The 25,969-nt window shown below is 36.7% G+C and overlaps 2 protein-coding genes across 13 annotated transcripts; one reads left to right on the top strand and one right to left on the bottom strand.

The window, feature by feature from the left end:
* The first annotated feature begins 1,381 nt into the window (after positions 1-1,381).
* On the top strand, positions 1,382-8,175 carry LOC147476657 (MLO-like protein 12). The gene is made up of 14 exons (XM_086581662.1): positions 1,382-1,735; positions 1,855-1,912; positions 2,108-2,265; positions 2,416-2,532; positions 4,077-4,137; positions 4,332-4,420; positions 5,382-5,456; positions 5,609-5,697; positions 5,953-6,002; positions 6,080-6,120; positions 6,223-6,396; positions 6,882-6,917; positions 6,987-7,115; positions 7,229-8,175. Exons 1-14 carry the CDS (start codon positions 1,589-1,591, stop codon positions 7,616-7,618), a joined length of 1,614 nt encoding a protein of 537 aa, XP_086437788.1. The 5' UTR covers positions 1,382-1,588; the 3' UTR covers positions 7,619-8,175.
* Positions 2,820-22,884, bottom strand: LOC147476656 (P-loop containing nucleoside triphosphate hydrolases superfamily protein). Of its 12 annotated transcripts, none has more exons than XR_015207186.1 (10): positions 21,764-22,884; positions 17,730-17,870; positions 15,873-17,625; positions 14,679-14,908; positions 11,450-12,426; positions 10,079-11,366; positions 8,182-8,235; positions 5,348-5,477; positions 4,702-4,775; positions 2,820-4,594 (listed from the first exon to the last, which is right to left on the bottom strand). XR_015207186.1 is itself a non-coding variant. In XM_086581661.1 (6 exons), exons 1-6 carry the CDS (start codon positions 22,745-22,747, stop codon positions 10,148-10,150), a joined length of 5,304 nt encoding a protein of 1,767 aa, XP_086437787.1. In that variant the 5' UTR covers positions 22,748-22,884; the 3' UTR covers positions 10,032-10,147. The 12 variants fall into 12 exon arrangements, 1 of the variants encoding a protein (XP_086437787.1); XR_015207185.1 differs by having other exon boundaries at positions 2,820-4,580; XR_015207189.1 differs by having other exon boundaries at positions 2,820-3,759.
* Positions 22,885-25,969: the final 3,085 nt, after the last annotated feature.

Here is a 25,969-nt window from a genome sequence, read left to right as displayed (position 1 = left end):
AGTGACGTTCCTCTTAAAATTAAAGAATGACATCACTTAAAGTATCATCCGAGTTTAAAATTAAACTTTTTTACACTTCTCCATTGGGAACAATAGAGAGTGGATATTTATGGACTATACAATAATTTACAATTAGAGTTGTAAAATCTTAATGGCACCTAGGTAGAGCCTATGTGGAGGTGTAATTTTACCCCCCCCCTATGGGAGATGCCCTAATATGTGTGGATGTGCATGGAAGTCTGGAACACATCGCTGGCAGAGTGGCTGGAGCCCAAGTTAGCATTTTTGCTCAGTCCCAACTAAGGACCACTTCAAGCACATTTTAGCCAGGATCTCAGAGGGCCCAAAATCAGGGTCCAATCCTAATTTATTTCCAATATATGTTCATACATAAAAATTTCGTATTAAAGATTTAAAAGGAGTTTAGTGTAGAGTTGCTTTAGCCACGGTTGAGACTTTAGGTACACATATAGGCTGCGTCACTGTCTAGAAACTGGAAAGTGAATATGATGTGAACCGTAATTAATAATCTTCCATGATCAATTTGAAAAGAATACCTTTTATTTCCAAAGGACTATATTGTTGGATTCATTTGGAACTGGAGAAGAAGAGTCTTCGCACAACTGATTTCAGAGTTTGCTAATAATGTTATAGCTTCTTTAGTTTATCAACGGATTAGCATTTATCTTTTTAAGTAAAACAATTAATCCATGACTTGTAGTGTTTTCGAACAAGTCAGCTAGGCACATCAAAAGCGCATAAAAGACTGCTCTCAATGCAGGAAATCAATCTAAAAGTATTAATTAAAGAAACAATCAGTGGATACGTAATGAAATTTGTTTTGTACTTAATTGCGTGGCAAAGCATGATTTTTTGTGTAATTTGACTTTTTTGTGTCTCCATTTTGCATTAATGATCCTCTTTATCATATATTAGTTTCAATGCTGATTGTAGTAAGAACACATTGATCTAAGAATGAGATAAGTGAAGCGACCTTGCCATCCTGACCGGTTATCGTCAATCAATTAGAACCATTTAAAAGAAAATGGAAAGGCAAAAGAAAATGAAGAAAAAGATCATTTTAAGAATTTAAAGCTAATGAAGACTTACGTACAAATGAGTTCGGTATTGAATGAAAAAGTTAATGTAGCTATAAGCCTATAATGTAGAATTGTATAGTGACTATTACAAGTAGTTCGGAACTTCACATACTGCAAATAGGACCTATTTGTTCTTGGCTGGGACAGATGCAGATTCTCCACCCGGGGGTGGGGGGTGTCCTTAATTGCCACTACTATTTGGTTTGTGACTTTTTGTGGATAGTGACTACTATATTTTTTTTTTTGGCAAAGTTAGGGGGGCTATAGGGTTTAGGGTTTGCCAAATCATAGATCCGCCCCTGGTTCTAGGTATGATAATACGATAAAGAATAGTTTTGAAATGGAAGAAGAGTGAATCGAAGGTCACATTCTGACAATCCAACTAACTAATACTCCCACGTTAAGTAATCATAGGCTTCAAACAGTTCAAAGCTCACTTAATCTACTATGCTTGTATGTTTTATGTATAAATACATGTCCATTTTATTATGACAAACACATTTAGCAAACATTTGAGGCTTAAGGGTATGGGGCGTTCGCTAGAGGAAACGCCAATATGGGCATTTTGTTTTGTTTGTTTGGTGCTCGTCCTCTTCTCTATCCTCATTGAGGGTGCACTGAACCTCTTGACAAAGGTTTGTTAACAGAATGTACTCATGTACATATTAATACCTGTACAACATGTTTTGATCCATTCATGCAAGTAGAACCATTGTAATTTCAACAGGTAATAAGACTGTTTTGCATCTTTCAGTTTCTCCTAAGAAGAAAGAGAAAGTCACTCAATAGAGCCTTGCGAAAGATCAAGACGGGTTTGTGTCCTTCAACTTTGATGATTGAGCACTTAGTAGAGACTATTTTAAGTTCTTGTGTCGATGTTCATCACTCGTTAGTCCAAGCACTGTTTGATATGTACACAATCTAGTTCTCCATATATCAGATTCGTTTATGATGTATGCTGAATGCGCTTATAAAATTAATTCAGTCATTTTTTTGGCTTATTACAGAACTAATGATATTGGGATTTATTTCATTACTCCTGACGATTGGCGAAGTCCCCATATCTAAAATATGTGTAACGCATTCTGTGGCAAACACCTTACTTCCTTGCAAACACCCTGTCGCCTCTACTACTTATGCTGACGACACATCTTGTGAGGCAAAGGTAAGGGGTCTGGATGAATGATATTCATTTTCATTTTTTTTTATTTCTTTGTAAGCTCTGTGAACAATTACAGTACTGCTCTCATCATTTTGAATTCTATGACTAATGTGCGTTAACATGTGTTTGTTTTGATTAATGATAAACACATAGGGGATGGTTTCTCTGTTGTCAAAAGGCGCAGTGAAGCAGCTTCACATCTTCATCTTTATGTTGGCTGTGTTTCATGTCTTGTACTGTGTACTGACCATGTGTCTTGGGCTAGCCAAGGTAATAAAATATAAAAATTCCCCATGGCCAAATCTATCTGGTGACTTTTGTTTAGCACTATTTTTTTTTAACTAAGTTTCTATCTAGCTCAATAAAAGAAATAAATGAAAGTGAATAAATCCAATACATGGGCCATTCCGAGTGTGGAGATTTAGATTTGGTCAGGCTTATTTTAATCTAGAGTTGAACGTGTTCCATAAATCATCTAAATACATTTTTTTTTTTTTAATTTTGGTAAAAAAAAAATCAAATTTCTAAGATGGCACTAATTGGTCAGTGCCATAGCCTTTTTCTTTTTTAAACAGTTTAATAGGGTTTGGCAGACCCTTACCTGCATTAGAATCTTACACAAACCTTTCCACTTACATCATTGTTTACATGATCTAATAATATGTTATCTAAAGGTGGACCCTTACAAACAAAGGTTTCATCTGTTGAAGTGGATAGGCTCGCTAGGTAATCAGCGTCTTTCAGAATTTGCACTGCTCGCAGAGAATCACTGCAGAGTGGAACTCTCAGGTATCCTCTCTGCTTACAGAGCATCAAACCAATTTTGATGGCCTTAAGCTCTTGGAAAATAACTGACCTCTTGGACCCGCCACCAGTATATGTGAAAATCACATTACCCTGATGGTCACATTACCCTGATGGTCTATAGCTATACCTCCATATCCCACGCTCAGTTGCGTCATGGATCCATCAGTGTTAAGCTTTATGTATCCAACCGGTGGAAACTTCCTTTCTGCATTGTAAAAGATTTGTTTTGAACTAAACTTGAATATCAAGTTTAGTCATTAAAGCTCTACACTCGGTGGAGTCCTTGAGAGTATCATCTTGATGCTCAGATAAACTTTCGTGTCTCTGAGTATGGACGTCGCAGTATGTTGTCAATTGCTTGAACTATTCTGGAATCTTCTTTGATATCAATCCTTCCATATGTATCCCACTGTGGCACAGATGTAAACCTTGTAAACTTCTGCTGTGATGAGTTTCTTTCTGCATAGGTTAATTAAGTCACACCATTCACTGTTAGAGCTTTTCACTACATTATTCAATCCTATCTCTTGCTTCACCGCAGCCCACACATTCTTGGTATAATGACAATAAAAAAACAGATGTTTTGAGTTTTCCCTATCAGAGTTGCAGAGGCAGTGCCATAACCTTGTACATCCCAAAGCAGCCCTGTTTGATTTGCGATAGTTCCATTCAATTCTTTTATAATGAATCCTACTCAATCCATCATTCCATCACAAATGTTATTGTAGATCCAAATACATATTGACATTGATACAAAAAGGACAGCAGTAATGTAATCACTCAAAAGAAGAGAAGGGAAAATTCTGAGAGATGCAAATAAGTTGTGAAGTAGTAATAAACAAGCTTCTATCTTGAAATTTCGCAAAATACTTGATAATAAAATCCTAAAAATCTCAAGATAATAGGTTCTTCACTTCTTCTTTTACTGCTGCAACGAAGTATTCCTCTTTTACATTTTTTCTCTGCAGAACATATTTTATATATATTTGACCAACTTTTAAATGCAGATGAAACGGTGGAAATCATGGGAGCAAGAAACTCGGACACTTGAGTATCAAGTTGCCCATGGTCTGTTGCATTTTCGAAGTTAAACAAGATTTTTTTTTCTTTATATTGTTTTCAGCCCTACTTATATGATTAGTTTTTTCACCCAACAACACTTAACCAGTTGACAATGTTCACGACCGGAGATGTGAATGCAGTTGAAAAAATGGTTGAAATGGTGGAACTAACACACTTGATTGAAAAAACTATGTTTACAGATCCTAGAAGGTTCAGGCTCACACACCAAACGACATATGGACGACGCCACCTTAAGTGTTGGAGCGAGAACACTATGTTGCTTTGGCCTGTAAGTATGATAGCTAATTTCTGTTTTTCCTTGTCCTTAGACCTCTTGTTCTGGTTCAAGAACGGTGGTGCATATACAGGTCTGTGAAAAATGTATCAATACATTCTTTTTCTATTTCTTTAGGGCCAAGATTCTAACAAATAGGCGGCATAACGGTTACCTGTAAAACCAAAACTTAGAGGGTATGGATTGTTTTAGGAAACCAGATGGAGAGCAATTAAAGTGTAAAGATCATATAGAATACATTAAAAACTTGAATTACAACCAGTGATAAGAGATACCCGAATTGGAGCCAAACTTGCAGTCTATTCTGCAATTTAAGACCTGAAATAGTTGCAGTCTATGCAATTTGAGACTGAAATAGTAGGAAACGAAATCAAGGTTAGAAACTCCCAATGACTGAATAACGACAGTGCATTGTACCAATAATCATCATTTAAGACTGTCCGAATTTGCACAGAAAGGATCTCTGATGTGCATGTTAAGATTATATCGCTGGGAAAGTAAAATGAGCAACAACAAAGATATTTTAAAGATCTAGCATATAACAGCAAAGCTATAGCTAGTTTGCTACTATAAGTTAATGTTGCACCCCTATTCTTAACTGCAAATTCAGAAAGTTCTCTTTAGTTAGTGTCTACCTTGTCTGTTCATTCTGAAATAGTTTAATTAGCCTGCAAAAGGGTTGGCAGCTGCAATTTCTCCATCAACTAAACAAGCCTTGTCCGGAAAATTACCTAACACAACCACCCCCACTAGACGAATATGCACACCAAACTTCCTAAATTCTTGGTATCTAAAACCTGATTAAAACTTGTAACCACTTTTTGTTCACTAGATCACTCCAGCTAAACCAAAACCTAATTCCTAGTATACATGGAAATAGCACCACGACAAGCAACGAATATCATCCAAGGACAAGCTCACCTTTTTCTATTACTGACATTTTTGGTTTCTTCAGGTTTGCTTTGTTCGACAGCTCAGTCGTACAGTCACCAAAGCCGATTATTTCACTCTTCGCAATGGGTTCATCATGGTATGTCAAGAGTATCAATCACTGCAGATAAAATTGAATCCATGGCTAATCACTTCACTTCGTTGTCACCATAGAGGGGCGAATACATGGCAGATGCCATACAAAATTAACTGAGATAATTAACATTTGCCTTTTGTATTATTGGTACTCAGGCACACCTTACTGAGGGAAGCAATTTCGACTTTCAAAAGTTCCTAGCTAGAGCTTATGATAAGGATTTTGAGCAGGTGGTAGGAATCAGGTATAATAACATCCATCAAAAACACCTTTACAGTATTTACATTAGAGATTTAAAGTTGGTGGTAAGAATCAGGTGATACAAATTTAACATAAAAAGAAAATCATAAAAAACAGAACTATCAGTAAAAATATGTGGAACATATACATGCAAACATAACAAACACAAGAAGCATTACACACAATACCATAAAATAGGTGCTAAATTTTTGACAAGGTTGAAGAATATAGCATTCTAAACATTGGTTTGTCTCTGCAGTTTGTGGTTGTGGATCTTGTCAATTGTTTCCATTTTCTTCCATGCCCATGGTACAGTCTCTTCATTTATCTACCCATCTTTACTGACTGTTTTCTAGGGTAATATTGATGTTTTGTTTGGTCTTCAGGATTTTATAACTATCTATGGCTACCCTTCATTCCTCTGCTGGTAGGATCAAGATGCATTGCCATCATTACTTTCGTAAGGATACCATGAAGAACAGATGGAATGTTTCCCTTCCACTGATCTTTTGTTTACTTTCAACTGCAGCTTCTTGTGATTGTGGGCACCAAATTGGAAGTTATCATGACTAAGATGTGTTTGGAAAGTCACAGAAAGACGAACATTGTTCAAGGAGCAATGCTTGTGGAACCCAATGACGATCTCTTCTGGTTCAGTCGACCTCAGTTGCTTCTGGATGTCATCCATTTCATCCTATTCCAAGTAAACAATGAAACTTCTCACTTTTCCATTCGCCAAACCTAATAAGCTCATGTGCCTTGGTTTTGAGGAAGAAACAGACTAAGTGACCGAGTAGAACCCAAAAAAAAACAGACAAATCTTCTTCCCACAAATAAATCTAGCATGCTGCGAGACTATACCATGTATACATTTCGTATTAAAATGACCCCAGTGTGGCAAAACAATAAGGTGGTAATTGAGAAGTATCTCATAAGTTCCTGCCACTGGGTTATTTTGGCTGCTTTCCATGTTTTTAGGTAGTGATGGAGAACACAGTCAAGAGCAGTCCTTCCCTAAAAAATTCAGATATGCATCCTTTAGCATTTCAGTTTCCTAGAAGCAACCGGCAACCCATAGAAACAACTCTACATAGTCTAATACACACTATTTAACCTCAAAGAACTTCTGTCATGTACTGTGTGTGTTGATGTTTAGATTCTGAACATATACGTTGGAACTCCTTGCAGAACTCCTTTCAGCTAGCATTCTTCACCTGGACAGTGGTATGTAGCTTGAGTTCTTAAACTTAGGGAATTTCTATAAACTCCATGTCTGACTCCAGTTAAAAACAGTACGAGTTCGGCTTAAGATCCTGCTTCCACCAAGAAACAGAAGATATAATTCTAAGGATATCAATGGGAGTGATTGTGCAATTCCTGTGTGGTTACATGACCCTCCCTCTCTATGCACTAGTAACACAGGTAAAGTATAGATGTGAGTACAAATGCTTTAATGGGTTCCATTCAAACACAGGAACTTCCACACCAGAACAGTATATAACTAATAATTCATCATTTCTAATTTTGTTGAACAGATGGGTTCAAGTATGAAAGCAACAGTATTCACCGAACAAGTAGTAAAGGGTCTCAAACACTGGCACAACCTTGCACGTAGGAATTTATCAAGAACCAAATCTGATTTGACCAATAACTCATCAGAACACGGGCCTACAGATAATGCTCAAACTTCACTGTCAGATGTGGACTTAAGCCATTCAGAGTTTGATCATTTTTCCTCCCCGTCAGATATGGGCTCTCCAGCACTAGAAAGCACTAAGGAGGCAGCACATCAGAAGATCATCTCAAGGGATACCTACGATGGTGAGATATCCTTTGCCACCTCATGGAAAGAGCTAGAAAATAGAAAACAGAATGAAGAAATAACTTCGGCATTACGAGGAAAAAGCTCAACAGATACCAACTAAGCTAATTCTCTTGGATGGACGGCCTTATGCATTTATCATCCTCAAGTGATTGCCATTTCATTCTAAAAATTATTACCAGTTTCGAACCATCACTCTACGTAGAAAACTACAGGATCACCTCTTGCTACTATTCACTAAAATAAGCGAAGTGTGTGCTTTCAGTAGTCTCAGATGTTACAGCAAAATTTTTGTGGCGAATTATCTCCAGGACTCCAATTAATCAATGGATCCTATTTGGAGCTTGCTCAGTTTAAGGCAAAATACAAGTAGACTTTTTACATCAAGGTACTTGCTATATCCAGAGATATGATCCATCTATACATAGGAACCTCACTATACCATGGAATTTGCATGCACCAGATACATATCGATGCACAAGCATAAATCATAAAACAATACAAAAACTAAGGACTGCCACAAGTATGACATCAGACACAGTCTGAACTAGTTGGAGAAGGAGAAAAGAGCAAACAAACCATCAAGTAAAAGGAATAGAGATAGATCAAGCTGCTGTCTGGTCTATTATTGTTCGAGGAAAAAAAAGTAAGGAATTGACCAAGTACCTGCTGTTGAAGACCACGGCGGCTCTGCTGCTGCTGACAATGGGTTGAAAACGTCTGCCATTTACGGATCAATATATAAACAAATAAATAAAATTGTCAAGAAACTTCAACTCAACATTTGTTATAACACCTATTTATAGTTCTCAGGTACTGTCGGGGAAAAAATAAAATATCAAACATCAAATAAAAGATAAAATCAAAAAGCGTTAGGTGGCAACAACTGATGAATACAAACATCGTAACTATATGTTAAGGGCAACAACTATACATAGACCTATGGACAGAGTAACAACAACTCAAGATCCCACACACTCATGGATTGTGCTTGTGGTTATATTACATGCCTTGCAGTTTTCAGATTGAGCTGATTTTAATTGTGAATATGATCTTCTCACAAAACTCAGCACATTCCAAAATTTCCGACTGTCACAAATTGTCTCAGATTAACATGAACACAGATGGCCTACACGGACTTCTGAAGCAACTTTTAAGGGGTAGATATGTCAGATTGAACTGATGTTTCATTGAAATGAACCACATGAAATCAGCTCAATCAGTAGTTCTTAAATGTATCAATTCAAAAGTATGTAGTCCTGTCTTTAATAAATAAAAACTTTGGCAAAAGTTTAATATAATAGAACTTGCTCTAACTTTTACCTGAGGATAAACATGTTTAATGCATCTGCACCACAAGGGGTCAGGAGATGTCCTAACAGTTAAAACTAGATAAAAGCATAAACTAATGATTCAAGAGAAGAAAATATATTGATGAGGAACACAAGACGGAATTTTATTATCAGAATGCATTGTTTCTCTCATATGAGAGTAACAACCTATATAGGCAGAGACCACCTAACACTCCTAGCTAGACTTGAATACCTAAACTAAACCCTAATAGTAATGGCTATTACAATAATACCCTCTTATTCTCTAACACTAACAATTTAAGAACAAATTAATAAATGGAATCCTCTAGTTTACACATACAATTGGCTACCCTCACGGAGAATAAAATTTTCAAAGATGGTGACTTTCTGCTACATTTTTATGGCTTATAATTGCCAATTTGATAGCACTGCAGATACCTAATAGTTTATTTATTCACCTCTGTTGTTTTCCAACAATGGAGAGGAGTAAATCAACTGTAATCACTGAAGAACGAACTAGTAAATCTAATTGAGGATTGAAGATGAACATTCCTCACATCAAACATCAATATAACAATCATTAACAATTTTGGAGGAAACTAGGACTATGAGACGTTATCATACAGACAAAACAACGAGAGTCACATGGATAGAATACAGGGTTTGGACTCTTAAAGGAATGCATACTAGGAAGAAAGCATTGTATCAAAAACCTATATATAAAATGGTAACCTAAAACCAGTATAGACCAGATCTAGTAATACGTAACTTGTAAAAAAAATAACGGTCAAACACATTCTAGAGTGCATTTTAGACAAATACAAGAACGGTCCAGCACATTTTCATACAGCAGTAGTTAATTATAGGATAAACAAAAAATTATAGTATAAACAAAAACATCTGAAAACTATTCTCATTAATTTAGGGTATGAAGATATATTTTCTTTACTTCCAATGTTACACTTTTCCCTCTTGTTTGAAAAATCTATCAGTAAGAATATAGACAAATGGAACAATTACATATTTACAGCAGGAAAAATAATCAGAGACGTAAAGAATACTAAAATGAAGAGTGGACTGCTAGCAATAGTAGATAAAGAAGGAAATAAAGGAAAAACTACGAACCCACCAAAGAAAAAGAAGAAAAAATTAATAAGGACAACAATAAGAATAATAATGAAAGAAAAAGAGAGACGGACACAATAGCAAGTGAATTTACTTCGATTGAAGAATGCAAAATTTTCACTTACAAAATATCCCAATGGTAATTCACTGGACTGGGCAATCCCCAAAAAATGCCCAGAAAACTTCAAAATAGACTAGTCAAAGCTGACAATATCACATGAATCCAAAGGCGGTTCGGTCATTAATATCCACTCTATAAGAGACCCAAGGCACAAATTCTCACATTTGCAATGAAACAAAACATCCTTGTCAAGGATTGAGGAGATTAATACATTATCTTTGAAGAAACATTTTAAACCCAGTGCAACTTGCGAATTTGTACAGGCATCTGTATGTTCTCTACTATCATGGCTTTTAGAGTGCAAACTACACTCCTCCAGTATAAGCCCCCCATTTTCTGATTTTTGGTCACAGGAAGTTCCCTTTTGCTGAAAATGATCAACATTTGAACATGCACAATATGCTCTATTGTTTTCATGTCTCAAGCTCTTGCTAATCAACTCCGACTTTCTGACACTTTCAACAACATAAAATTTCCTAAATGCTGAGAGAAGATTTGTAGACCATGAGGAGACAACATCATGAACATCCTCCACTGTCAAGCTGCTCCCAATTATCTTCGACTCACGAATAAGGATCTTCCGTACCAAACCATAAATCAAATCAATGCAGTTAAAGCAACAACCATATGAACAAGTTAACCTGGAAACAGATGAAACAGCCTCATGTTTGTTTAAGTCAATACTCACGTTCTCCCCACATCCATCACGTTTATGTGTACTATCGCTGGACACGAGAACCACTTTTGCCCCTGACAGGCCCTTACAATCATTACCAACTTTTCCAGAGCTAGAATTCACAACTCTCAACTCATCGTGACTACACACAACACCAAGCAAAGATCCTTCCACTGCCAAACCATTTGACTTCTTCGAGGCCACAAAACCTTCATAAAGCACTTCAACAGACTTGTTGTTCTCATGCTCGGCATTGGTAACATTGTTTCGCATGTCCAAAATATGTTCAGGAGGCAATAAATCCTCAGCTGATGTAGGAGTTTGAAGAAGTTGACCATGGGAAGGTTGGACCAAAGGGGAAATCTCTTGAAGAGGCTCTTCTGAAGTTGTGATTCTTGCCTTAGTATAAGGCAGATCAAGACAAGTAATTCCCTCATTACAACCAATCAATTCACTATGTTCCAGCACTTTAACTTCATCTGAGTTTTTCTGAAAAATAGTTGGCTTGCATACACCACTTGCAACAAGATTGCACTCAGAACCACATCGATCATCTGGAATACCCACGATCCTTGCCCCAAGGTTTGTCAGTGATGGTGAATTGTCACGCTCCAAACTGCAGGATAAAGGAAATAGTGAGGAAAATGTAAATTGACTTCCAAGTAAAATTAAATAATAGTAATGATCACAGGACAGTACCTTCGCAGTGTGTATTCCCAGCTATTGACCATGTCCTCTAGATAAGCCACTTGCGATAGAAGATGAATAAACAGATATCTCTCTTTTCCAGCTAGAATTTTAGCATTGATCTGCGTTACTAAGAGCTCTAAAACCTTTCGAACATCAGAAGAAACTTCTCTCGTTGATGTGTATATCCCTCTGTATGCCAATAGGCCAACAGCTATTAGGCCTCTAACCACACAAAAAATTTCTTTGTTTTTAAGGCCATTGGGACTCTGTCCAACACACAATTTCTCCAGTGAATTATGAGGACGTACAATACAAGAATTGAATGGCCAACCCTTCCAAGGTCCATTTATATCAGCACAAGGACCTTCTTTCAGCTTTGATGTGGTCCAACAAAGTTCAGCAAAATGCGGATATCGCAAAATCTGATAACCGAATGAAGAAACAGCCAGCATCACATTCGATTTCGCTTTTACAGTTCCACTTGTACAGTGGACTCTGGAAACAGTGTCTTGGGGATGAAACAGCCTGACCTCAGAACCCTTGCTGTTGGTATTTTCTGACATTGTCGAAAATTGGTCATCACCGTGAACATGTGTAGTTTTATTTCCATTGCAAGAACCAACACCATTAGAGAATATTCTTGAAGAAATCAAATTATTTATTCCTACACTGGCTGGTCCACTCAGAGTAATATCACTTTCAAACTCAGCAATGCTGACGGGATCCCCAGCATTATATTTCTTCTCTGAAACAGTAGTATGAATTTCATGATGAAGCAATTGAACATATTGCTGAACTAAATCTCTTGACAACTGTGTTGCAGATGAATTGATCACCATGTCAAGATCGAAACTCCCAGCAACCTGCACAATAAACCGCGGCATTGTATGTTCTGAAATAGTTGAACCGTTTAAGTTCAATGCATTGCTTGTAAAAAACTGGTATATTCTGTGTGGGAGGTCTTCACTTGGCACCCCTGAAGTTGCCTGCAGGACATCATTAAAACAAAAAATAAACACAAGAAAGATACATAAGGCTATCTAACATAATATTGAAGAAAGAGTTGCTACACAAGAAAAATAAATACAGCGTATGAAGCAGAAACGAAATAAAATAAAAGTTTATATATTCCTTATTAAACGGTTTAGGATAACTACTTTAAAACGTTCGTTAAATCCTGAGAAAAAATCAAGTAACTGCTTTGAAAGCCACTTTTGAAACTCGATAGAGTTTTAAAAAGTAAGGACTTCAGGAGAAAATATTGGAAGCAGGCAAATATATTAGTAAAAGCTATTGTGACTTTGAGAAAACGATATTTGTCCATTCATAATAGATATATCATTCTCAATTTTAACATATGGGAAATCAACCAGGCTATGAGTCCAACATGTTGTCGAAGAAGTTCAGCATGTAGACCAACTTGGTGCCACAAATTACAAATCCACTTAAAAGTACTAATATTGTATAAGAAGAAACAGGATTTGGATTTTGGAGTAGGTGTCTTTATGCGGGTTTAAGTACAGCTAATATGCAACAGAGGATTTGATGCAGGAGCATGGAACAATATTAGAAAGTTCTAATTATACTATTTGTAGTCTTATTAAGTTAGTAGGGTTTCCTATTTGTATTAGATCTAGGTTAATTAGTAAGGTTTCTATTTTGGTCTCCAACTAGAATTAGGAATGTGGTTTATTATATATATATATAAAGGCAACTAGGCCTTCATTGTTCTTCATGTTTGAAGGTTTAAACCTTAGATTTAGGTGTTTATTTTATTAAACTTAATTGATGTTCATCCATTGTTGAAACTTCCACCAACAAGATACATCAGGATTTCTTAATTTGAGTAAATGAGAAACCCAACAGAAAATTCTCGAGCATGAAGAGTTCTGGATCTAAAACATTGAGTTTCCTTTTTATCAGTTGAAGGGAGAGAGATGGAAAGAAAGAGAGTAAATAACAAGATAAACTTAATCAGGAATACAATCTCTAAGTAGTGACTATCAAAACTTTGAACTCGCATAAAGTATATAAGCATAGTTATCAATATCGTACGATACACGATACGATAGAAAGCAAATTGATACGTATCACACTAGTGTATCAAAAGTTTTATGTATCGCACGGAGCGTATCGTATGATACGATACGATACACGATACATTCCATATTGAGCGATACACTTCAAACACATGAAATATTTAAAAAATTAACGAGTTTTTAAGATTTATTTAGTTTTTTCTTCTCTTTTCTAAGCCTTAGAAAGCCATCTAAGGTTTTAGAATATGATAAACAACAACTGTAAAAGCAACAACTAGCTTCCTCATCTAACAGCTAGCCTATCCCTTTAGGTCTAATACTAATTTGGGCCTAGTGGTTCAAAATGATGACATTTTGTACCATACACTAGTAGTATTGTGTGTGATAAGACTATTTTTGCACAAAACTTACATACACATGTACAAACACATAAAAAACTATAACCCTGAGTCTTCACTCTTCAATCCTTAATACCCTTTCCTGTAAAGTATGAATTTATTGCATATATAAATACTCAAATAACTCATATACTAGGCAGTTAAATCATTGAGTACTCGCCAAGTAATCGGTGAGTACTCCCTACTCGCTACTTAGCCGACCCGAGTAACAATTTAATCCCCGATCACAATCAAGCTCAAAAACTCCCCGAGTACTTGGCCGATTAGTCCCGATTAGCCGATTATTAACCGATTAGCCAAGTAATTGTATTCACTATTTCATTGTTAAACATCAAACTAGACATTTTGCCGATTCGATCAACCCTCGATTCTTTAAAGTTCTACACCTTAATCATATTTATTTTAGTTGATTGAGTGTTTTGATTGTTTATTGATTGATTGGGTTCTTAATTGGCTCCATTATGTTGGTATTTCAATGTTAAATATATTTAACAGGTATTTCTAAGGAAATATAGTGTTCTAAAAAATTGCCCGATTAATCCCCGACCGAGTAGCAATTTAACTGCACAGCTCATATATACATATTTTTTATAATTAATTTTAAAAATACCGTATCTTACAATACACAATGCAATACATGATACGATATGCAAAAAATGGAAAACGATATATGATACATGATTTGACAACTATGTATATAAGAACTTCAATGTATATAGGATAGATCAAAAGGTGGAAAATTAATAATCATACAAAATTATTAGTAAGAAAATAAACTGAAAAGAGATAAAATAATTGTACCAGAATCATCAAGGGTGCAGACAGACGCATGGCTTCCACCTGCTCCATAAAACAATTCCATATCTGTGAGGCTGTTCTGTTAGCATCAAAGGATCCTGCTGTATCTGCAGATTTGCTCAAATTTTCACAGGAATCATCTTCCCTTACATCGGCCTGATGTTGTGTTTCCATGGCCCACAAATCAATCCTAGGCATGTAAATCAAGCACAAGCCCATACTCGAACACTTCACTGTCAATTAGAATGGATGGTTATCAGCAACTAGCAATTACTTCCACACCATAACTACATGTCCCCAATACAATGGTGCATAATTGTCAATTTCTATTTTCCTGGTTGATCAATAAAACATATATTTCATTCCAAAACCAGAAGAGAATTACAAAGTAGCACCAAGCACCCTTAAAAACCTGTGGATTTCAGTAGCAAAATGCTACTGAAGCCTTCAAATCACATCATACAATAGCTAACAATCTATCTACTCCACAATGTTATCTTAATCACAAATAAAATCTTGAAAGTACACTTAAAAGTCCAATTGTATAAAAAGTCAACCAGACAGGTTTAAACCTTACAATGGAGCTTCCCTTTTCTTATTAGCTAAAATAAACTAACAAATTAATAAAAACCAGAATTGATTTTTTTGAGAAATTTGCAGATATAGTCGTAAGATTATTAGAATGTCAATAAGTTTGAAATGGAGACAACCATTGCCTAGTTTACACTATATTTACTGTTCAGGAAAACCATCTGCATATGCAATGCAGAAATTCCAAAATAATGGATTAAGTTGCATAAAGTCCCTTCATGACAAATATTGGAGAAGAGTTCTGGCTGACAATCTGACTGAAAAGTGAAAACAGACCAATGATTTAAACTAGCAAGTATCTAAGACACTGATCAAATGGCATCTAAATTAGAGCTGATTATTAAGAGGTAAAGACAAATTAAATTTGTATCTCCGACCTTGTTAAAGATGGTTGCAATCATGTTAAACATCCACACCTTGTAATGCAGACATGCAGTGATAACAAAACCTAGTTGGGAATATCAAATGGGTGTGGACTCCTATCTTACACATCGGTAATTTCTCACAACAGAAACACCATGGTGGTTTTCCACCTGTGAAATTCAGAAATGATAGAAGTACTTCAGTATACAACTCTTAATCTAGTTTTGCAGAATGAAGACTTACATAATATGCTGGTCATGCCTTCTACTAAATCTCCATGACCTTCTTGTGAAATTGTAGCCAAATCAACCTTTTGAATTTCTACACACCCCATAAAACCATGGAGAAGAGTAGAAGCAAGATGTTGCTGGCCGGATTTGAGACGTCCAGTAACCAAAACTCGAAATCCTAAGTTTCTGTCTGAACTTGATACATTCTGCAGCAACCCAATACGACCACCAGCATGACTCACTCGAGGCTCAAATTCATTGCTACCATCATAATCATCTGTCAACAGATTATAGCTGGTAAACGAAGATCCCGCAATTACAAATCCAGTACACGAAAGAGATCTCTCTATTTGCCTTTCAACATCAGCTTCCTTAACCAATTCTGGAAGATACGCCCACCAGAGTTCAGTAGATTTCTCCCTCTGATCCAAAGCAGAGATAATAACATTTTTTATAAGTTTTGCAGCTTTATATAGGAAAGGGGGTAGCCATACGCGTTCATCAAGAAAAAGAGAAACAAGCAAGTAGGAAAGTGGCTGCAGCAAACAAGGAACAAGGTGGGCGCGCAACGGAGAGGCAACCACATCATTTGCAGCCATTCCTGCTTCTCTGCGAGAGCATGGAGGAGGTGCACATGCAAGAGCATCCAACCAATCTCTTTCTTCCACAGTACAGGAGGGAAGAGGAAGGCGTCTACTGCAATTAGCTTCCTTCTCTGCAGCAGACATGAGTTTTTGCAAGGGACAAGTCCTCTTTAAGGCAATCATCGCTGCCTGACTACAAAGAGCCTGAAGATCTGCGCCAGCAAAGCCAGCAGTTCTATGTGCAACCCACTTTAGCAAAGATCCAGATATTGGTTTAGTCCAACTTCGAGTGTGTAGAGATAGAATAGCAGCTCTGTCCTTAACTGATGGCAATGGAAAGTAAATTTCCCTATCAAACCTTCCAGGTCGCCTCAATGCAGAATCGACAGCATCTGGGCGATTTGTTGCACCAATTACTACGACTGAACCTCGAGATTTTAAACCATCCATCAAAGCAAGCAAAGTGGACACAACTGAATTATGGGTTTGATCTTGCTTCCTAGTACGGCATGGTGCTAATCCATCAATCTCATCAAAAAATATAATAGATGGCTGGGATCTTTCAGCAACCTGAAACAAAAGTCTTAGCTGCCGCTCAGCATCACCAACATATTTTCCCAGACAGTCAGCACCCTTTCGAGCAAAATAAGCTATCCGCCTATCACCCCGCGCACATGAACCGATCAATGCCCTAACAACATGAGTCTTACCTGTCCCCGGATATCCATGTAAAAGAACTCCTCTAGGAGGTGTAAGCCCTATAGTTGCAAACAACTCGGGATACAGAAGAGGTAATAGAACTACTTCTTTCATGCATTGGATGACATCTTGAAGCCCAGCAACAGACTCCCAACCCTGATACAGTTTCTCATTCTCACTAGAGGGACCTCCAATATACACAGGTGCTATTCTCAAAATATCTCGATGAAGCCTCTTGCCTTCACGTTTCAAGAACTCTTCATCTTCCCCACAGTTCTCTAGCCATTTTTCTTCCGCCTCAAAATCCTTCCGCCAAGCATCATGAAAAAGCTTCCTTGTTTCCAACTTCACTTTCTTAGCTTTCAATCTTTTCAGTCGTTGCAAATTATCATTTCCATGAGGTTGGAAAAGGGGCCTATGGTCATTGCAGGCTATTAAAAATTTGCGATGATCGAAAATGCAACCATCGGCTCGCCCACAAGGCTGCAAAAAAATACATTGCAGCTAAGTCCAAACAGTAACAGAAAAGAGAGGGCGTACCAAGAACAATTAAGACCAACAATAATAAAAGGAAACTTCGGTGCTACCAAGTGGTAAGTTTTTGGACACCGATCAACACGGCATCCAATAGTTGCTCCTGGCCTCCCACAGCGGCTGCATTTCAAGGCTCTTCCACGGAGAAGTGCTGCTCTAACATTTTTAAGGCGTCCCAATCCGGCAAAATAAACCTAGGAACAAAATATGGCAAGGGGAGGACATCAGATCATCAATAGAAAATTCAAAAATATAAAAAAGTAACTGAAGCACATGCATTGCCGATAAAGAATAGAGGTAGCATTTATGTTTATGCTAATGACAACACAATTATGACCAAGTAGATCATACACCTTTATGATATCACCAATTTACAGAATTATGGAACAGCAATGGCATTCTACAAAGATCGGAAACCTGATATGAAAAACAAACTTGATTTCGCAATGTAACATTGAACATCAGTGACAAATTAATTTACTCGTACACTAGTTGTGTAAAAAGGTGAGTGCATTTGGTAAGCCTGCATTTGGTGAGCCAAAAAACGAGACGAAAGCTGCAAACTGAAAATGCAGACCTTAAACGCATGACGGATAAATAAAACTGCAGGATGACCAAGGCCCATCTACTATCAAAATATATAAAAAGCTACTTGAAGAACAACACCTTTTTTATAGGTAAAATTCATTTAAAATTTTTCATAAAACATAGTAAAGTTGAAGAACACCACCTGAAAAATAAAAACAAGTAATAGAAGACATTATTAAAAACACCTACCAAATAATGGAAAACGAAAATGGAAGATTAACTATCCCCTAGACATAATCTGGTCCCACCTACAGACAAGATTATCAGTCCTCTCAATACAATTTGGAATTCTAGAGCACAAAAACATAAAAGCCATTTCCATAACAACTTCCAAAACTCTGCCTCCTTCCCTTCAAAAAAGGTGTATACTAGGCGGTCCTTTCACAAACGCCAGCTAACTACAAATGGAACCATACTCTGTAGAATACAATCTTTGAGAGTGAAAAACAAACCAACGAAGAAACAGGCCTAAAACAAAGACATGGACCAACAAAACCCAGCATAATTAGGATCACCAAGTTATAAGGGTTTATAAGGATTATAAAGTTATAAAGTTATTACCCTATCACATAGGATATAAAGATTTATAAGGTTTCATTGCACAGGTGGTGTTAAGACTTTATAACTAGTAAATGAAAGGTGGTGTTAATTTATCAACACTTTAAAACTAGTAAATGAAATAGGTGTTGTCTGATTGCACATAGGGGATACAAAACATCTCCCAAAATTCAGTCATGGGAAAATGACAATCCAACAAACACCTTGCCTCTAGTGTTTGAAGGAAACAAGAGACAAAGCGGGTACTTGCAGCAAGTAACTGAACTCCTAATCTATTATAGCAGCTCGCAACTCAATCAAGAAATGATATCCTTCACAAAATATCACCAAATCTAAACAGTAGAAACTCGATCGGTTGGAAGTATATCAATCAGATGGAACTTATAAATGGCAAATGTACAAAAAATCATCTCCTTAATTTCTGAAAACGTTCACCAATCATTCAGCCCGTACTGGTGTCAAACATCTCCCTTTCCACAATAATCCCTAATTCCCAAATCCCAATCACCTATTTTCTATAGTCCCCAAATGGATGTGCGTCTTCCAAATGTACTCTCGCCATTGACAATCTCAGATAGTGGAAAAAAGTCAAAGTGAATTTTTGCCATCTTCGAAGAAAGGACGGAAGTTTGTGGACCATGTGATGTTCTATTGTATTATGATCTATCTCTTGGAGAATTTGGTCAGTTATTCAACTAGAGTTGAAAGCAACAAGGTATGTCCTGGTCGCCCACACAACAATACTCTTTCATACTATATTTCGCTTCCTCCTATTACTACAGGGTTCGCTATCAATACCTACAGATAAATGACAGATCTTTTTACTAGGATATTTCCAAACTTCACTTGGTGAAATGGGATAAAATATCTGTACCCAAGATAAAAGACGGTTTACAGAGCATATATAACTCACTAATGTTTCTTCCAGTAAAATAATTGCAGAAATTTGGTGATGAGCAGGATAGCCCATGGAAGCAAGTAACAGTGAGCAGCACCAACAGATTAGACTACTAAGCACTCAAAAACACACAAGAGCCGAATCCATGTTTCAAAACTTTGACGATGTTTCTCCAAAAATTATAACCCCCAGCTCCGAAATGAAAACTGGGCAGCTTTTCAATCAGTATGGAAACTATACCAACCATGTTTATCTCAATGGGATTACACAAAAATTTCAGATAAATTTGGCAAGATCTAAATGGACGTCTTTCCTATTTATCCGAGATTTCTCCTCCTCTATCATCCTATGCTCGCACTGATATGGAAAAACACATTTCACAATATTAATGGCATGGCAAACATCAGGTACCATCATTTTCAACCTATGTTACATGGACACACCATATTTTGAAAAAGAATTGTGTCAGATACGTATCCAGGTGTCCGTGTCGGATGCATATTGTATGTGATTTACCTTATTTTTTTTATATTTTGCCGTGTCCGAAACCTTGTATTCGTTTCGGATATGGACACACCTATCCATGTCAATGTAACTAAGTTTTCAACCTTTTTTTTTCTTCCCTGTTTTCTCCTCCCTCTTCTCCCTCTTCCAAATGAATTCGGGTACCGTGATCTAGACATGAATATAGGGTTAGGGTTTGATCGAAACTCCAAAACCAACTTGTCTTTAACACTTCAGAGATTAGTTGAAAACGAGATGGGATTCACAAAAGCCCAGTCACACTAGAGGTTTCGTGCATCGTCCATATGAAATGTTGACAAACTGAGTAATTCCAGATGGAACTTTAGCTTCGGGTTGCAGAAATTTCAGGATATTGAACTATGAGTTTACCATGTATCATCTGTAAAATGCGACTAGATCTTCTACGACCTAGGAGTGATTTTAAGTAAAGTCGGTTGAGGAAGTGGACAGGATAAGAATTAAATTATAAACAAAACAAGTTGTATGAAAAGCAAACACATACAACTGTTAAACCGTACCCTACAAGAAGCTGATCGCAGGGAGCAAAAGTCCTCTACTATGCGCTAGTCCTAATCTCTGGAATGAGAAACAAATAAACTAAAGCATGTATTTACTAGACAGCGTGACTCTACAATTTCTAAGCTTCTTGAACTAGTGCTTCTTCGAAGGTATTTGCATTCGAAACTGCAGATGATGCAATTCCACTCATGGACTTTTGATAAGTATTACAGGATACCTATCCTAATGGTAGTAATCTCCATAAATAACTTCCTTGGCCTCTTCTTACTATATTTCATTTGGTGTTACCATGGCTGTATGTCCTGAAAGAGGGATTGAAGAGACTCATTTATCCAAAACCAATAGATAAATAACGATCAATGAATGATGGTAGTTATGTACAAAAATGTAAAGCAAACACTCAATAAACAAGACATTTGCATGCTTGACTCCAAATACTTCAGTATCACATTGACTAGAACGAGAGTTAACACTGAAGGGCAGAGCATAATTCATTTACTGGAAAAAAAAATGGTGATCTAAATAACACAGATGCTACTACCAATTCTTCAAATTGCTAGATTTTCATACTTGGCAACCAACAAAGGTTGAAAATACCGATTTCATTTTATTGGTGCCCCAACACATATTGAATAAGTTCCAGTCATACAATATTTGAAAGTTGCAACAAGTACAAAGATAGTTGCAAGAGCTAAACACACCAAATAAATAAAATGACAATTGAAAACCTCTAAACCGAGAAATGTATCTTTGTATACTGTAATATCTCGCATTAGTATAAAACCTTTTTAAAGTTGGACAAACAGCTAACCTAATTGTGTTTACATAATCATCATACAAAAATAAAATGTGTCTACAGCCAAAGGCAAAGGTGGTACCTCTAGCAACAGGCAAATTTACTACTACAGTATAAAATATGCCCATACATCCACAGCTTCCATCAAGCAAACCAGAAACATGAAGCTTAATAATAAAATCAGCAAAGTCGATGATCCCCACCTCTGGACTCCACACAGCACAATGTTGATGGACCCAGACATCAGCAATACCAAAACGATCATGTATTGGACCCAAGAGACGTCCAAGCCAGCCAGGTTCTTCACCAAATCCATCCAAACTGTCATAATTACCCTCCTCACAAGATGATGAGCCTCCATAAGTCTCGTTATCACTATCTGTATGATCCCTCACCAACTTCTTCGGAGGTTTCCCGTCCGTCCCTCTTCCACACAATCCACATCTCCGTCCTTGTCGTATCTGCCTCTGCTCCAGCATATCACCCGACAAACGTTTCATCTTATCCACTTTAACATCCACATCTTTTAACTGTTCCCCACAAATATCACTAAGGCAAGTATCCTTCCCTACAGATGCAACCTCTTCCCCACTGACCGTGCAGTCCCCTCCTTCCTTCTCACCTTCTACTTGATCAACTATCTCCAACTCTCTGCTACCACTCCTCTCCTCGTCTAACTGTACTCCGTCTGTAACCGTATCACATTCATCCAATGTCTCTAACTCTCTGCTTCCACTCTCCTCCTCAGATAACTCTACTCCATCCATAATCTCTCTCTCCTCTTTCCCATCACTCCCATCATCATCTCCACTTGACCCCTCATTTTTTTTCCCTTTACACAACTTCCCACCCTCACTTTCTCCCACATTCCCCTCAATTTCTTCCTCATCAAAAAGCTTTCTTTTCCCACCACTATTCCTCAATCTCAATTTCCACCCAGAACTCAAATCAGGTGAACTCGTATTCCCAGTACCAATAATAACTTTACGTCTTTTTTTAACCGGTTCAGGTGTTAAATCAAGTAAGACCGGTGCTTTCCTAACACGTGAACTTCTCCTAATCATCATCAATTCATTCTCATTTTCAATTTCTCGTGTTTCTTCATGACTATGATTATTATTATTATTATTATTAAGTGTGTATTCTTTTTCGCAAATGGAATCGAGTCTTTTTTTTCTAATCCTCATAATTGAAATAAAACGAATTGAGTGAATTAAAGAGAATTTTTTTTTTTTTTTTTTTAACCTAGTTTGTGAAGAATGTGGAAACCCTAGAAAATATGAGAGCGTGTTTTGAGGAAGCAGCTGAAAAAAGAGTGTGAACGAAAGGGAAAAAGTGGACCTGGCCTCGGTTTTCAAGACTTGTGGAATTTCGTGATATCTAACGGAATTTCGGAAATTCCGAAATCCAGAACTGTGGGTCCATTGGAGAAACACGTTGTTAACCTGAAAAATGTGAAAATCTCTAGTTGCAGATTTGTGTGTACAAAAACGTCAAAAATAAGAAATAAAGTTTTATATAAATTGTAAAAGGGTTATAAAATCTGGTGTTGTGCATTCGTTACTTGTCAGCAAAAACTCAACACAGTCAAACTAAATGTTGTTTATAACTTTATATTATCGTAAAAAAAAAAAACAATTCGCAATTGATTTGTTAGACAACATGTTTATTAGTTAAAACAATTATTGTAACAAAAACAACATAAAGAAGTTCAAAATATCATCTATTGGTTTCAATGTTCTATCTATAAAAGTGTTGAAATTTGATTGGTGGACTCTTTTAATGTTCCATCTATAAAGACTATAATAGTGTTGAAATTTTTATAGTCTCGACGAACGACAAACTTCAAAATTTGAAGTAAGATAATCATCTTACTATATTACGTATTCCTTGTTAGTTCTACAGGGCATCAGTTGCTCCTTACGATCCTAAGAATCACATTAAATCATTGAGCACTTCTATCAAATTCTCATTATTGTTCATACATAAAGTTTATTCATATTTGTTTTTGGTTTTTTTTTAGTTGGTAAGAAATAATATAATATGTCAAAAAGAAATATACAATGTGTTAGAATTAGTTGTATCAATGACGGTTGCGGATTCGAATCCCATCAGTATCACAAAATTTTTTTTTTTTATCATTAAATTTTTAAAAAAATTATAAAAGAACTGGTTCGAACCCAGGGTGGGAAAATGTAAGAGCCCTATTCCGCCACACTTTAACGACTTGCTCGTTAATACTTGAGACTATAATATATATACACTGACAACAACAACAAATTCTCAAGGTCACTACAAACGTGCTTGAGTCGGGCTTAACACGTCGCTGAAACACCATCAAGTCAAATAAATCTCTGGTTTATTGGGTTTCGCATACATGTTCAGCATTTGGTTGTAAGGTGAATAAATTTATATGCATCCAATCCACTCTTGTATATTAGATCTCAAATTTAATTTAATTATTATTTTAAGTTGAATAAATCACTATTGTTGGATTATTTCATGACATTAAATAAATTTAATAACAATTTTCTAGCTTTAGCCCCTCGGACCACGACACATCCGAGTCAACCTTGTTGAGTGCATTTGAAAGTATGTAAATGTCCCTTATCCAGTGCAATTACTATAATGACCATTGACTTGGAGAAGACCGAATTCAAATTTTTTGACACGTGTCATCAAATCAACTGTCCAAAATCAATTTTCTCTAACAATATTTTTTTTAAAATCATCATAACGAGAAACATCTTTTTTCTAACAATCTTTTTCTTTTTATCGGAGTCCGAAATCATTAGTGTTTTTCTAATGTTTAAAACCAACCATTAAAAAGATGCAGATTCTTCTTTCTGATAGTGCGAATGACACTAGCAATATTTTTGAAGAAAATTAGGGCTATCTATAGATCCCAAAGTTTGCGCAATTGTGGCTTAGTAAGGGCTTTAATTAAAGTATGATATGAGTCCGTTTGATGGGGAGTTGCCTTCTAAAATCATGAACTTTATACACTAACCGACCTACTAACTTAGGATTCTTGGCAGAAAATTATTCTGCTTAATACCAATTTCGTATTTCGCAACTACTCGTTCTAAAATACAAATCTCATCTCTATTCAAAACATTGCCCACCATAGAAGTCGATCAACAAGCCATTCAAGATGAAGTTGATTATAAAAGACAAATTCACGGTTAAACTTGTTGCTGAAGAAGATGACTCGGATGTGCAGTGGTCCTAGGGGGTAAGCCTCTAGATGAAAGAACTGGGGTTATACTTAATTTTCCCTGAAGATACATTTGCATGCATGTTGCTCCTAAATTTGAAGATGTTGTTGTTATGGGATCTTGTGTGTTTTATTGTGATTTTCTACCGGCTTTTGGCTTTTTGTTAAATGGAATCTTTATGACTGAGATTTTGTGGAACTTGACTACTTGAATTTTAGTATTTGATAGTATTATGTGTTAGGAATTTGAATAAGTATTGTTATGCTACATGTCTTAGTTAAGTTGAGTTGTTTTGTGTTATGTAACTGAGTCTTAGTAGTTGTTTGTATAGTGGTCAACTACGTCCACTACGTTCAGTTATTTCTCTTATTCAGCAGTTAGTTTGTATATGGTTATAAGAACCGGAGACTTCGTTAAATAATCAAGTTCTTTTGTCATGTCTTCTTCTTAGACTAACAGTGGTATCAGAGCCAGGTTGTGTGTCTTGGTTTGAAGGACTTCTTTGACGTGATGGAGAAGATATCAGTGGCTGCTGGTTCCCATTATAAGTCTGGAAGGACTTGGTGAGCTTGAGAAGGTAATGTGTGGTGAGTGTTCTTCACCAACAGTGGGTTGAGCGAGGAGCTTGACTCCATCATCAAAACTCGGAATGTCGCCGCTACCGACTTTGTGAGAGACCACCTCCATGTCCTTTCTTCATCAAAAATTACATCACGGTACCGACGAAGCTTCTTAGAAATTGGGTTATATAACTTATACCCTTTGGACTACTCACTAACCCCAAGGAAAACACACTTATGACCTTTATCATCCAGTTTCTTTCTTTTTTCATCTGGTACATGTGCAAATGCTACGCACCCAAAGATTCGTAAGTGATCAACACTTGGTTTTGCGCCCACTCCATGCTTTGGCCGAGGTGTCATGTTACGGACGGCTTTTGTAGGACTCATATTCAAGATGTGAATACTCCACAAAAAGAATTTTGGGGCGAAAGTCTTGGGAACACGATGTGTTCAACATATCTGCGCACCATGTCTAAAATTGTGCAATTTTTCCTCTCTCCAACACCGTTTTGCTGTGGTGTATAGGCTGCAGTGAGTTGCCTCTTGATGCCATTTATCTCACAGAAATTGGCAAAGGCATGAGAAGTATATTCGCCACCACGATCAGATCGAAGAACTTTGATGGGAA

The sequence above is a fragment of the Coptis chinensis genome, chromosome 9 (assembly GCF_015680905.1).
Source record: "Coptis chinensis isolate HL-2020 chromosome 9, ASM1568090v1, whole genome shotgun sequence".
Taxonomy (NCBI): domain Eukaryota; kingdom Viridiplantae; phylum Streptophyta; class Magnoliopsida; order Ranunculales; family Ranunculaceae; genus Coptis; species Coptis chinensis.
The sequence above is the reverse complement of the archived record's forward strand: the minus strand, read 5'-3'. Positions and strand labels throughout refer to the sequence as shown.

Bases quoted from the DNA above. Each gene is read 5' to 3' on its own strand.
- LOC147476657 (XM_086581662.1), top strand. From the start codon at position 1,589: ATGACAAACACATTTAGCAAACATTTGAGGCTTAAGGGTATGGGGCGT. The intron at 5,457-5,608 runs GTATGTCAAGAG...ATTGGTACTCAG, and splicing joins TTCGCAATGGGTTCATCATG to GCACACCTTACTGAGGGAAG. The intron at 5,698-5,952 runs GTATAATAACAT...TTGTCTCTGCAG, and splicing joins GAGCAGGTGGTAGGAATCAG to TTTGTGGTTGTGGATCTTGT.
- LOC147476656 (XM_086581661.1), bottom strand. From the start codon at position 22,747: ATGAGGATTAGAAAAAAAAGACTCGATTCCATTTGCGAAAAAGAATAC. The intron at 17,871-21,763 runs GTGGGGATCATC...TTTTGTTCCTAG, and splicing joins GTGCTGTGTGGAGTCCAGAG to GTTTATTTTGCCGGATTGGG. The intron at 12,427-14,678 runs GTACAATTATTT...GATGTCCTGCAG, and splicing joins CTGCACCCTTGATGATTCTG to GCAACTTCAGGGGTGCCAAG.